This window comes from Watersipora subatra, chromosome 7 (assembly GCF_963576615.1).
Source record: "Watersipora subatra chromosome 7, tzWatSuba1.1, whole genome shotgun sequence".
NCBI lineage: Eukaryota > Metazoa > Bryozoa > Gymnolaemata > Cheilostomatida > Watersiporidae > Watersipora > Watersipora subatra.
In genome coordinates, this window is record NC_088714.1 from 27,872,982 (window position 1) to 27,886,614 (window position 13,633).

General features: G+C 34.6%; 1 protein-coding gene and 1 pseudogene across 4 annotated transcripts in view; one reads left to right on the top strand and one right to left on the bottom strand.

Annotated features, from left to right (window-relative positions):
- LOC137401132 (fibropellin-1-like) overlaps positions 1–11,529 on the bottom strand; it is a 37,788-nt gene extending 26,259 nt beyond the window's left edge. For 3 of the 4 annotated variants that reach the window (XM_068087502.1, XM_068087504.1, XM_068087501.1), the window contains exons 1-11: positions 11,493–11,529; positions 10,922–11,086; positions 8,333–8,478; positions 7,583–7,718; positions 6,403–6,516; positions 5,543–5,656; positions 4,496–4,606; positions 3,353–3,472; positions 1,428–1,538; positions 1,179–1,289; positions 63–173 (exon numbers count right to left, since the gene is read on the bottom strand). In XM_068087502.1, the coding sequence (XP_067943603.1) occupies positions 63–173; positions 1,179–1,289; positions 1,428–1,538; positions 3,353–3,472; positions 4,496–4,606; positions 5,543–5,656; positions 6,403–6,516; positions 7,583–7,718; positions 8,333–8,478; positions 10,922–11,007 (1,160 nt within the window). In that variant the 5' untranslated portion in view covers positions 11,008–11,086; positions 11,493–11,529. The remainder of the gene's footprint in view (positions 1–62; positions 174–1,178; positions 1,290–1,427; positions 1,539–3,352; positions 3,473–4,495; positions 4,607–5,542; positions 5,657–6,402; positions 6,517–7,582; positions 7,719–8,332; positions 8,479–10,921; positions 11,087–11,492) is intronic. The other variant, XM_068087503.1, reaches the window with a different exon arrangement.
- On the top strand, positions 8,604–9,834 carry LOC137399605 (uncharacterized; annotated as a pseudogene).
- Positions 11,530–13,633: the final 2,104 nt, after the last annotated feature.

Here is a 13,633-nt window from a genome sequence, read left to right on the forward strand (position 1 = left end):
CCTGATGTAATAATGATGACAGCAGGCCCACAAACATGTCAGTCTAGCATAAAACTACCAACCTTTCACATTCATTGATATTATGTTCACAGTTTACTCCACTCCAACCATCACTGCAGTTACAGCTAAAACTTCCCAGTTGATCTATGCAGTCTCCATGAGCACAAGGTGAACTGTAAATAATTTTAGATTTGCCAGACGTCTTGAAACTAACATCTAACACAAGAAATTGCTAAATGCTTTCTACTAAAGCTCTCAAAGTTTTGGTGTTATAAAATAATGAAATATAGATGTGATTACAGCCAAAAAACAAACATCATTACAGTAGAGTTAACAAACATACAAATACAGCAAAAATGACGAAAACAAAACTTGCAGATTCAAAAAGAAAGAGTTATGCAATTAATAAGCTTATGCTTACCTTCTCCCGGTTTCTAAGAGCACTGGTAGTTGCAGTATTCCCTTGTGTAAATGTAGGTATACACATAATGTTGTTTGGCAAGGAAACGGCAGCCCGCTGGCGCCGACGAGAAAAGAACAAGCACATGAGACGTGAAAATGAAAAGTAGGCGGGGATAAAGCACGAATAGCACGAGTTCCTACTAATGGTCTATGTATACGAATATGTTTACGGTACGTAACAGCTACCACAACTACCACCAACAGGAAACAGTACAACCACCAACGGAGTGCATTTATAAAAATAACTATCATGCTTGTGTTAACCAAATCGATGCCAGCTGTCCAAAGTATGCTGGTATTGCTAAAGATTTGTGGTCAAATGAATACATAATTAAACATGCCTTATGTCTTTAACCAAAAGCTCGGACTGCTACATGATTAGTGACATAAACATTGCCATGGCAACAATGAATTTTCCTAAATGCTCTCTTACTCTTTTTACTATTTCTTGTTGTATACTATTTATGATATTGATAAAACCATGAACATACAATCTCAGCATAATACATTTATCTAAACATCACATGTATAACGTTAATCTCTGGTTATCAAACTTAAAGACTGGAATCATTTGCAGTTTCTTGATTAAATACATCCAAAAATGTCATAAAGTACTTACTTATTAGATGACAAGATGATACTATAGAATATAAAAGAAACCTGCTTCCCAAATAACTATAGGATATCAAACTTGTATCAATATTCTGGTATCATACCTTTCACACTCATCAACATCCTGTGTACAGTCGGTTCCATTGTAACCGCTGGTACAGAAACAAGTATAGTCATCTATTCCATCCACGCAAATTCCATTGGTACATGGAGAGCTGTAACAACAAACCTTGACAGTTCATAACTATATATGTATTTACACAATAGGTATCGTTGGTCCAGTGTAAAGTTGTTAATTATATTCTGGTAGTATACATATATATCTGATTGTAGCTGTTAGTCTTAGTTCTTACCTTGCACACTCATCTATGTTTGTGTCACATGTTACGCCACTCCAGCCATCCATACAACTACAGCTGTAGCTCAGAAAAGTGTTCGTGCAACCTCCATTCACGCACGGGGAGCTGTAATGACAGCTAAGTACGTATAAGGGAATCGGAGTCAACTAAATGTTCAAAGCAATCTTTACTATGGTAAGATCTAGATTCCTATCTATCGATTTGTCTGCCCGAAGCCGCCGTTGAAAGTTAGGAAAAAGATTACATCATACAGGATTTGAACCCACAATATTTGGCTTGGTCAACCATCAAGCTACCACATGCACCATTCACGGCTCAGCTTTTGAGAATTATTGTGCATTTACTTTATATCTGTGCTTTATTGACACCGCTGTCGATCTGCCACAGCACTTGAAACTACCGGGTACTATTTGATACAGAAATGCGTCAAACATTAGCATGATAGACTTAGCTAAGATAATGTGAAGTTTAACAAATCAATAACATAGCAACAGCTTTTAATTAAGCTTATAAAATTTTGTGTAAGTGTAGGAATTGATGTCTGATCTAAACGATCTACAACAAGGATGTCCAATATTATTGATGAAGTTTCGTGTGTAAAACCATCTCTAGACTCAATTTTTTTGTTAACCATGTAATAAATTCTTTTATTTTACATTGCTCTATATTTTGTGTATTTCCATAATGAAACGCCAATTTTCTTGCAAAATCACTAACAGTCTCAAATAAGACAAAAACTATACAGATACTTGACAAATTTGTAGGTTCAGACTCCTAAGCTAGCCGTCCTAACGAGACGTTTTATATTGAGCCTTTTATTGGCCTTTAATTTCATGTGATAACATCATGGCGCCATAACAATAACCCCAATGTTTGAGACTTTGAGTACATCATCGAAACATAGAGATTTCAATCTACGCCATTTTCGTGATAGCTGCGATTAACTGTTCGTTTTTGAGCTTTTAAGAGCTTGTAATCACATTTTCACATATTTTGTACCTACAACACAGCAGACTAAGACATGGTGAATCTTTTGATACCAAATAACGGTAATGTGAATTTTGTTGCAAGTCAACCTTCAAGGTAGTCTATCAGGGAAAAAAGGGTTAAAATGAAATAACATCATTGGTTATTAGTGTCCTTTTTATACCTTTTTTATTGGCCAAGTTAATAGGTAAGGTAGTAGTCATAGTTACTGCTGTTTCTAATGAAATATTTACCACAATAAGAGCTATGTCCGTTTGTTTATTTGAAGCCATGCTTAGAGGTTGGAAACGAGTTTGCGCTCTACAGAAGTTGAAGCCACAATAATGGGATTCGCTACCCAGTGCGCTGCCATTTGGGCCGATCATTTACCTTCCATTTTTTGAATTAGAATTAGTGTGCGTAGAATTATTATCCATATTATTGGCACATCTGATGATCTCTCACAATGATCTGTCATATCTCTATATATATACATGTATATTTAAAGTTTATTAAAAACTACAGATTAAAATCATTACTACTAATAGTTGCATGCAATCGCGTTGCAGTCTTCAAGTAGAATGACTAAAATGTATAATGTACAAGCTATAAAATTTATAAAGCTGAGGGCTTAATACTAGTAGTAATGGTTTTAACCTGTAGTTTTTAATTAACGTTATACGCAGCTCTAATTGACTCGATTATTGAGCACTTTACTTTACAATGTAAACTACATATACTACATGTATATTTATATATTATATATCATTTAAGTTATACTGAAGTTTGTTATAAGTGAATTTATTCATGGAGGAAATTTTCCAAGATCTAGATAAAGAGCTCCTATTAAAAACTCATGCATATGGACCTTCGTTTTAACTTAAATGTCAGAGGTTAAAAATGTACAGGAACCTAACAGGTTTCTAACCTAGGGCTATGGAATTACGGCTCACCTGCTGCAGTAGTCAAGTTGAACCGGGTCCTGGCATTCTGTGCCATTGTACTTCTCATCACATGTGCAGTTGTATCCGTTTACTTCATCTGTACATATTCCTCCATTTTGGCAAGGCATACTGAATAGAAAAAGATAAACTTCTGCCACAACTGTGATTCGTTGCAAATCTGGTTATAGTTGGATGTGCATACACCCTCACCAGACTACAACTGAGGTGAACTGACTACACTTTACTTGATTCCAGTGTCAGCTATGTTACTAGATTAACACTTAAAAAATCTTTACCGTTGGTATATAAAATGCTCAAAGGTTAATCAACCTGGTACACCAAACCAAGTTTGGTATCTAGAGAAACAAATTTCTGACACGTTCTGAGAAAGACCACCAATTCGGTATGTTTCAAAATTCGTCAAAGACAAATTAAAACAAGAATATACATTTTAAGTCATATAAGAATAACTCTAAGTCCTATAAGAAAAGCTTTGCCACATAAAAGCTACTTTATGTCATATAAAAAAAACTTTGTCACAAAATGATAACTTTATGTTATATAAGAATAGCTCTATGTTGTATAAGAATAGCTCTATGTCATATAAGAATAGCTCCATTTCATGTAAGAATAGCTCCGTGTCATATAAGAATAGCTCTATGTCATATAAGAATAGTTCTATGTCATGTAAGAATAGCTCAATGTCATATAAGAATGGCTCTTTGTCATATAAGAACAGCTCTATGTCATATAAGAATAGCTTTATGTTATATAAGAATAGCTCTATGTCATATAAGAATAGCTCTATGATATATAAGATTAACATCGTGTCATATATAAAAGCTCCATATCATATAAGACTATATTTACAGGTGTATAAAAATGCACTTCGAACTTGCTTATAGCAGTTTTCTTTGATCAATTCCTTAGGCTAGAGGTTGGTTAGTTGAAGTGACTAGAGCTCTTAATACAAAAACACTGTGCAGATCATGTAATCACTACGGTCTACTTCGCGAAGTTGAAAGAGATTACAACATAAATATAGCTCTGTATTTCTTACCCCTATTTGGTTTAGATTTCTATAAAATTTACATCTTGGGCAATTAGAGTAGGTCATGTACAATTATCACACGAATGCATGTTGTAACATACCTTTCACATTCATCAATGTTTTGTTCACAGTTTGTGCCATTCCACCCATTCTGACAGACACAATTGTAGCCAGCTAAGACATCTTGACATATCCCATTGACACAAGGTGAGCTAAAAAAAACAACGTGCAATTAATCAATCAGACGGGTTTTAATGAATTCTGAACTACATTGAGAGCCAGACTATTTTTTATGTCATACACATCTATATATATAAATTTATAGTCTTTTGCGTGTATGCCCAGCTACAGTGATAAAAATCTATGAATGAAAGATCCGCATCATAGAGGGTTTGATCTCAGAACCTTCCGGCGATCTAATCCACTACATTACAATACCTAAGCTGTGGACAGCGATTACTAAATTAATTACATTGGTTAAGATGTTCACACTTATAGCACTTGAGATCATTAATTAGCATGGCTGACAGTTACGCGTAATGGAATGATTATTAAGCCGCCTGCAAACATGGCAATTGTTTTAGTAAAGAAAAACTTACCCTTAAAGGCTTACCAGGTAAGTCACTAAAATTCATTGGGTGATTATTTTATTACCAGTGCACCACCCGGCATTCAGCTAGAAGTAATATACTGTACTATAATATTACATACGATAATATATATTGTAGTATAACATAATGTTTAATAAAAAGAGAGCAGTGTCTTTTCGAAGCCAAGCTGAGAGCGTTAGGAAAAAAGTGCCTCACAAGGGCATTGAACTAAAGTACTTCGATTTAGTCTGGCACTCCAATCCCTACACCACTCAGCCACCTTGACAGTTCATGAATAAATTAGGTAGTGAGTGATTACTCATTACGATCTCTCGTGGTGCACGGGACTGCCACACATACTAGTTTAATATTGTATAATATAACATGTCAAAAATATTATCTGATACAACATAACCCACTATAAAATATATAAAATATCACTATACAATTTTGCAAACTATGCTATAATAAAAGGCAGTATAGTATAACATAAAACATTATAGCATAATCTAATAACATCTCTATAATTATATACTGAATATAAAGCTTTAAACAGACCTGGCGCAATCGTCGACATCGGTTTGGCAAGTGTCTCCACCGTATCCGTCTTGGCACATGCAGTAATATGAGTTGAAAAGGTTTAAGCAGGTTCCTTGATTTTCACAAGGAACACTACAAGCATATGAGACAGTTTTACCAGCAGAACTCGGCCTTTATGACTACGTACATTGAATAGCTAAGTGTTTGGTTATTCAAACATTGAAACTGCTAGAACATGTTCACAAAGTATAGGAATTAGTGGCTTTTTAGCTACTATGTTCTTTTCCATACAAAAATCTATTTTGTGTTTATTATAATAAAATAACAAGAGCTTTTTTGCTAGTGAGATATGTAGTGTGAGTGAATGATTTGTTGATAACCAACAGCTGGCTACATTGAGCTTGCCACACAAGACGTACTGATAAAGTTGCTTATGACCAAAACCTATAGAATTTCAATTTCTTGACCAATCAATTTCAATAACCAAGATGTAAAAGACACGGAATAAAAAGGTATGTTACAAAAATAAGGTGCCGCTAAGATTTTTTTTACAATACAATTGATTTTATGCTATTAGGAGCAATTGATCAAGTAATGTGCTGGCTGTAACTCTCCTCCGTTTTGATGATAAAAATTAATGAGTAATGGTGATTAACTTATAGCCAACTTGTCTCTGTGCTAATAGGAAAAATTGTAAGTTCAAACTAAATTGCAATGATTTAGTTTGTTCAATCACTCGCCACTGATTGGCTCATAACTACAATCACTCGCCACTGATTGGCTCATAAGTACAATCACTCGCCACTGATTGGCTCATAAGTACAATCACTCGCCACTAATTGGCTCAAAAGTACGATATATTACTACTAGCTACTTACTTGGCACACTCATCTACGTCTTCTTCACACTGAGCTCCTTCATAGCCTGGGACACAAGTACAGTCATAGCTGTTTGAGCCGTCAACACACGTTCCTCCATTGAGACAGGGATTGCTGTAGTCACAAAAAAGCTAAAGAATTGTTCATCATGGTTTTATTACACAAACGCTGACTAAAGCTGGCCTGATGTCGGTTTGCACAAGTTTGGATGCAGCTGTAATTACAAATAGACAATGTTTTAAAATAGTAATTGTAAAATTGAAAGTTAACCTTTTGACTAACCTTTAACAATAATTGAAAACATAGATGCATGCTTTTCATTGAAACAAGAAATTTACCAAAAACTGCAATGAATATTTTAACACTTTTAGTTTTAGAAGATTTTACCCAAATTGTACTTGTTACTTTCAGTAATTTATTATGATTACATGATGTGATATGGCATGGTATGATTATATTAAGACGTAAGAACATATCAAACTGGTATGATTATACTAAATGAGCCTGATTACACTAAGATAGTGTGATCAGGTAATTTCTACCTTAAGGTTGTACCTATTAAGGTAGAAAATTATAGCACGCATGCGCACACACTCACATGTGCATGCACGCACATCAAGCAGGTATGATCACACTAAATTGGTGTGATTACACATCGACAGTGTGATCGCATCAAGTAGTTATGATTACACTAAGTTTTTATGGTCATACTAAGCATGTGTGATTACATTAAAACAGTCTGATCGCACTAAGCTGGTATGATCACATTAAACTGGTGTGATCACAAATGTAAGTTCAATTTTAGAGCTAGTTACTTTGCTTTCTGCTAACAATTTTCCTGAACACTTAGCGCCTTCCTTACTGACTGCATATCTGTGTAATTGTTTGCCATGTACCAAGATCACCATTACAATTAATTGAAGCAATGCCATGCAATTGTGTAAATATGAAACATATTAAACCTTCATCAACTCTGAACGCCAAACATAAACTAGCAAAACAATTTCAGTGGGTTTAAAAATGGTAATATAATAATAACAACTATAATAATTAAGTGTAATAATAATCTCTTTTTACATAACTAAACATTAAGAAGTTAATTATATATAGCAAGAGAAAGGTGAGTTATAAAACTGAATGTTTTTTATAAATAAGAGTCTAAGATGAGGAGTAATCTCACCTTGTACACTCATCTATGTCAGTGTCACAGAGAGTGTCTGTATACCCAGAAGGACATATACAGGTGTAAGAATCGAGTCCATCAACACATGTTGAGTCACCAAAGCAGGAACTAGTGAGGCAGTCATCATACTCATCTGGAAGCAGAGGTTAATAAGGATGATACAGTAACTAGTTGGAATGTATAGTAATGTTAAAATACATGCATATCGTTGTGACTCATGTGTCGCTACTAAAATCATACCTCATTGTAATTTGTTTTTGTAGTTTTTGAAACTATAAATAAAAGATATAAATGAACAATTCTAATATGTATAAATCTCAGTGTTTGCATGTTTGTATGTTTGTTGATCTGTCATTCAGATGTCCAGTTATAACAATAAAGTTTTAAGAACAAAAAACAAACCTCTCACTGGATTTGAACTCACAACATCTAGGTCTGCAGACAGTCATGCTAAACCACTAGCCACTTTCCCAAACTCTCTGAACATGCATGTTGTAATCTATATGAGTATGACCACAATTATTCCATTGCGTAGCAATGGAATAACTGTGGTCTCAGTTATTCTATTGCGTATTATAAATGAATTCTTAAAGAGGGATTTATGCAAGGGCTGATACAACTGAATAACTGAGTAACTAATAGATCTAGTTATAGCTAGCTATATTTAGCTATCTAAGCTAGGCAGATACAGCTAGCTATATGTGGTAGCTATATGCAGCTACTGTATATAGTCATAGGTAATTGTACCTTGTTCACAGTTGTATCCAGTGGCACCCGGAACACAGGTGCAGGTGTAAATGTTCTCCATATTGTTGCAAACACCACCATTTTGACATGGATTGCTCTCACACTCATCGACATCATTAGCATAGACATAGACACAGCGATACTCACTTCAAAGCAAGAACTGTTTGACATCACTTGCATAAACATTAAACAAAAAATATACTTGCTACAAAGTTACCATTTGCTGCGACAGCTTTGAGTGGTAAAGCAAACAAATTATGATAGTATACAAATGGATAACGGCATCTTATATATAAAAACAATAGGTACTTGATAATTAGCTGCTACCATGACAGTAATCATTTGAAATCTTCAAAGGAATTCCGGTTCAGTCTTAAACCTTGTCTTTGAGATTAAGCAGAGAAAATAAAGCTGCTACAGCATGTAATCACTGATACTGTTACTGTAACTATGGCAGCTACTAAAGTTTTAAAGAATGTAACAAAGGGCATTAGCAAACATGAGCAAAAAATAATTAATACCACCTAACATGCGATAGTTAACACCATATAACATGCAATAGTTAACACTACCTAACATGCAATAGTTAACACCATCTAACATGCAATAGTTAAAACTATCTAACATGAAATAGTTAACACCATCTAACATGCAGTAGTTAACATCACCCAACATGCAACAGTTAACACCATCTAACATGCAATAATTAACACCATATAACATGCTATAGTTAACACCATCTAACATGCATTAGTTACCACTACCTAACATGCAATAATTAACACCATCTAACTTGCAATAGTTAACACTACCTAACATGCAATAGTTAACACCATCTAACATGCAATAGTTAACACCCTCTAACATGCAGTAGTTAACATCACCCAACATGCAACAGTTAACACCATCTAACATGCAATAATTAACACCATATAACATGCTATAGTTAACACCATCTAACATGCATTAGTTACCACTACCTAACATGCAATAATTAACACCATCTAACTTGCAATAGTTAACACTACCTAACATGCAATAGTTAACACCATCTAACATGCAACAGTTAACACCATCTAACATGCAATAATTAACACCATATAACATGCTATAGTTAACACCATCTAACATGCATTAGTTAACACTACCTAACATGCAATAATTAACACCATCTAACTTGCAATAGTTAACACCACCTAACATGCAATAGTTAACACCATCCAACATTCAATAATTAACACCATATAACATGCTACAGTTAACACCATCTAACATGCCATAGTTAACACCATCCAACATGCAATAGTTAACACCATATAACATGCTATAGTTAACACCATCTAACATGCAATAGTTAACACCATCTAACTTGCAATAGTTAACACCACCTAACATGCAATAGTTAACATGATCTAACATGCAATAGTTAACACTACCTAACATGCAATAGTTAACACCATACAACATGCAATAGTTAACACTACCTAACATGCAATAGTTAACACCATTTACCATGCAATAGTTAACACTACCTAACATGCAATAGTTAACACCATATAACATGCTATAGTTAACACCATCTAACATGCAATAGTTAACACCATCTAACTTGCAATAGTTAACACCACCTAACATGCAATAGTTAACACGATCTAACATACAATAGTTAACACTACCTAACATGCAATAGTTAACACCATACAACATGCAATAGTTAACACTACCTAACATGCAATAGTTAACACCATTTACCATGCAATAGTTAACACTACCTAACATGCAATAGTTAACACCATCTAACATGCAATAGTTACCCCTACCTAATATGCAATAGTTAACACCATCCAACATACAATAGTTAACACCATCTACCATGCAATAGTTAACACCACCTAACATGCAATAGTTAACACCATCTAACATGCAATAGTTACCCCTACCTAACATGCAATAGTGAACACCATCTAACATGCAATAGTTAACACCATCCAACATTCAATAGCTAACACCCTTTAACATGCAATAGTTAACACCACCTAACATGCAATAGTTAACACCACCTAGCATGCAATAGTTAACACCACATAACATGCAGTAGTTAACACAATCTACCATGCAATAGTTAACACTATCTAACATAGAATATTTAACACCATATACCATGCAATAGTTAACACTATCTACCATGCAATAGTTAACACCACATAACATGCAGTAGTTAACGCCATCTACCATGCAATAGTTAACACTCTCTACCATGCAATAGTTAACACCATCTACAATGCAATAGTTAACAATATCTACCATGCATTAGTTAATCCTATCTAACATGCAATAGCTAACACCCTCTAACATGCAATAATTAACAGCACCTAACACGCAATTGAAATGAACTAGAACATTTTTATTTCTAAGCAAACGACTTGCTTGATTGACATGTCTTAACATACTTATGAAATAACTTCATAAAAGCGACATTTAAACTTGTGATTGTCTGTCAAATGTACTATTATGGAAGTATTATTAAAATCTATAATAGATATAATTTACTATGGATATAATGAAATATAAATATTACTCGCATCATACCTTGATTTGCCCCCATCGTCGACTGCCATAAAGCACATCGTATTTGCTCCAGATTGAGAGGCTGTTGGTGTCCAATAAATTATCATGTACTTGACTCCTGAGCGACCTTGGTCATCATCTAATATTTCAGAGGAGATAACTCCATTTGGAACAACGAGGTCAAAGCTAACAATCCTGAAAGGGTTACATAAAATATGTATGTACAGTGGAGTCCACCATTCAACATTAATTTGTTCTGGTATTGGCATCAAAAGGCTAAAATGTGGTAGAGAGGGGTATAGAAACCTATAGAATTTTGTCAAATTTCTATCAAATTCTATCAAAATTTTGTATACATGCTTTATATATTAAAAATAAAGTATCTTAACCTGAGTAATTACAGTTACCTACAACAACTTTAGCGTATTTAGTAGTTATGATCTGCAATAAAATGTAACATTACTACATACCATACAAGTCACATAGAGCTCTTACCTTTGTGACAGATGTGTAACATAAACTTTGAATCTAACTTAAATGAATTTATCTCACTAAACACATACTTAAAGCTAAGTTTTAGTAGCTATTTCACTAGACTAATTTTTAATTTTGTTATTGTCTTAATTAATTGTCATACGACACTCAAAGAATGCTGAACTGATATTGGGAGAGAGCATCGTATCTTTTTTAGGCGTTGTGGGAAGGATTTTAACAAATAGCATATCAGGATGTTCGTTATTTGTAACTTGTATCTTTGTAACTCTGACATGCAGAAAACCGACCACCAAATTTAAACTTCGAGAGGCATCTTTGTTGATGTCATACGACGAAAAAAATGCTGTTACAAGGGAACAAACATCATTGTGTTCTACATTATAAGGAAAAAAACCGTTAAACAGAGACATCATTAAACTCGTTAGGCTCGTAGGCCCTACACACTATCGCTCAAATTGACGATTAGCTGTGCGATTAACAGCAACGATGGACTGCTATGACGTCATTTGCCGATGAGCGGTCAACATAATCATTGCTAGCGATGCTGTGATAGGCTTTCAACATGTTGAACTTTGACACCGATGATCGCAACTATTAGCATCTTGATTAGCTTTCTGTTGACTGCATCCGGATCCAATTTCAAGTTGTGAAGATTGGTGTCAATCGATATTAAGCATGGCGAAGAACTACGCGTGATGAATTGCATAATCAGATGATTAAAAGATAACAATAGGACCTGCGATATCACCAATGCAATTTGGTAATTTCTAATTGGTTGTTGGTTAGTGATCACCTACAGATAATCGCTCATACACTATGTTTCCATGATGCACAGTACTTCGGAGTTGCGCTCTCTCCGAATCATGGAAACGGCGTCTTCGCACTGAACTCACTGCGCACTGATCACTGCGAAGCCAGTGCAAATTCGCAGCAAGGAAACGGCAGTTGCGCTGTGGCTGCGCATAGCTCTCTTGCTGTGGAGTCAGATTCATCGAAGGCCATAAACTAGTACAAAAGTTATTCCGCTTATCTTGTTTTTTTTTCTATTCTTCTGATTTTCTTTCACTTAAATTTAATTATGGTCTGCACCCACGAGGATGATGAGGTGATTACATTCCTGGACTTTGTTATCAATGCTAACAATTTTTGAAAAATGAATGGCAAGTCCTACAGTAACATTTAAATAATATATTACTTAAAAATACCTATTAAAAATATATTACTTTGTAAAAATTGTGTTAAGGTTTGTAAAACCTTGTGAATGTATATCGTAAATAAAAGTATTATGATGACAGAAGCATAAACAGACCGTTTCTGACGTTCGGTATCCATGATTAATTCTATGTCTCCATCCGGCGATTCGATTTATACAATTTCCTTTCTCTGGCTAATTTGCTGAAAACCACTGCGCAGTATGTAAACGTACAATCCCCTCGACTTTGGAGGGGGCTGCGTCAAAGAACTGCGCATCATGGAAACATAATGATTGTGTGTAAGCCTTATCGTTGGTGATGATGTAAAAATAGCTAATCATTGTTACAGTAGTCCATCGCACAGCTAAACGTTGATTTGAGCGATAGTGTGTACATGCCTGAACCTGGGAGTCCCCTACACTAAGTGTTGTTAACCAATTTATAAACTAGTGTGTGTTTGAGTAGTTAATGCTTATTGGTAAATGCTCTCCACATCCTGTAAGTTATGTTCAAGAATATATCTTTTTTATATTAAAATTATAGCATATGTGTTTGTTGTACATCATGCTTTTCTACTGCAGGTTTGTGATAAAGGACGCTAACAGGTGAGATTCGAAATCATGACATTAAGTTTGGTCGACCAACACACTATCTCAGCAATATTCAAATGTCATGCAATGTTTGGGAATAGCTGCGCACATTGTTAGTTTAGTTTGTCATGAGTGTAAGATGCCACTGTTTGTTTGCAAATTGAAGAGTTATGCCTATTTTTATTCCAAAAATTTGAATGTTCTTTGAAGAAATGTAACTTATGATCCTTCAATCATATTAGTCAATTTGTGGCAATTCTTCCAATCATATTAGCCAATTTGTGGCAAATCCTCTTATCATATCAGTCAATTTGCTGCAAATATTCCAACCATATTAGTCAGCTTGTAGATGAACTTCCAATAATATGTTTCATTTTGTCAAAGAATAAATTTTCTTGGTTTGCCTAACTGTTACACATTTTGCAGTAAATCGACTTATTCAAATATTGGTGAAA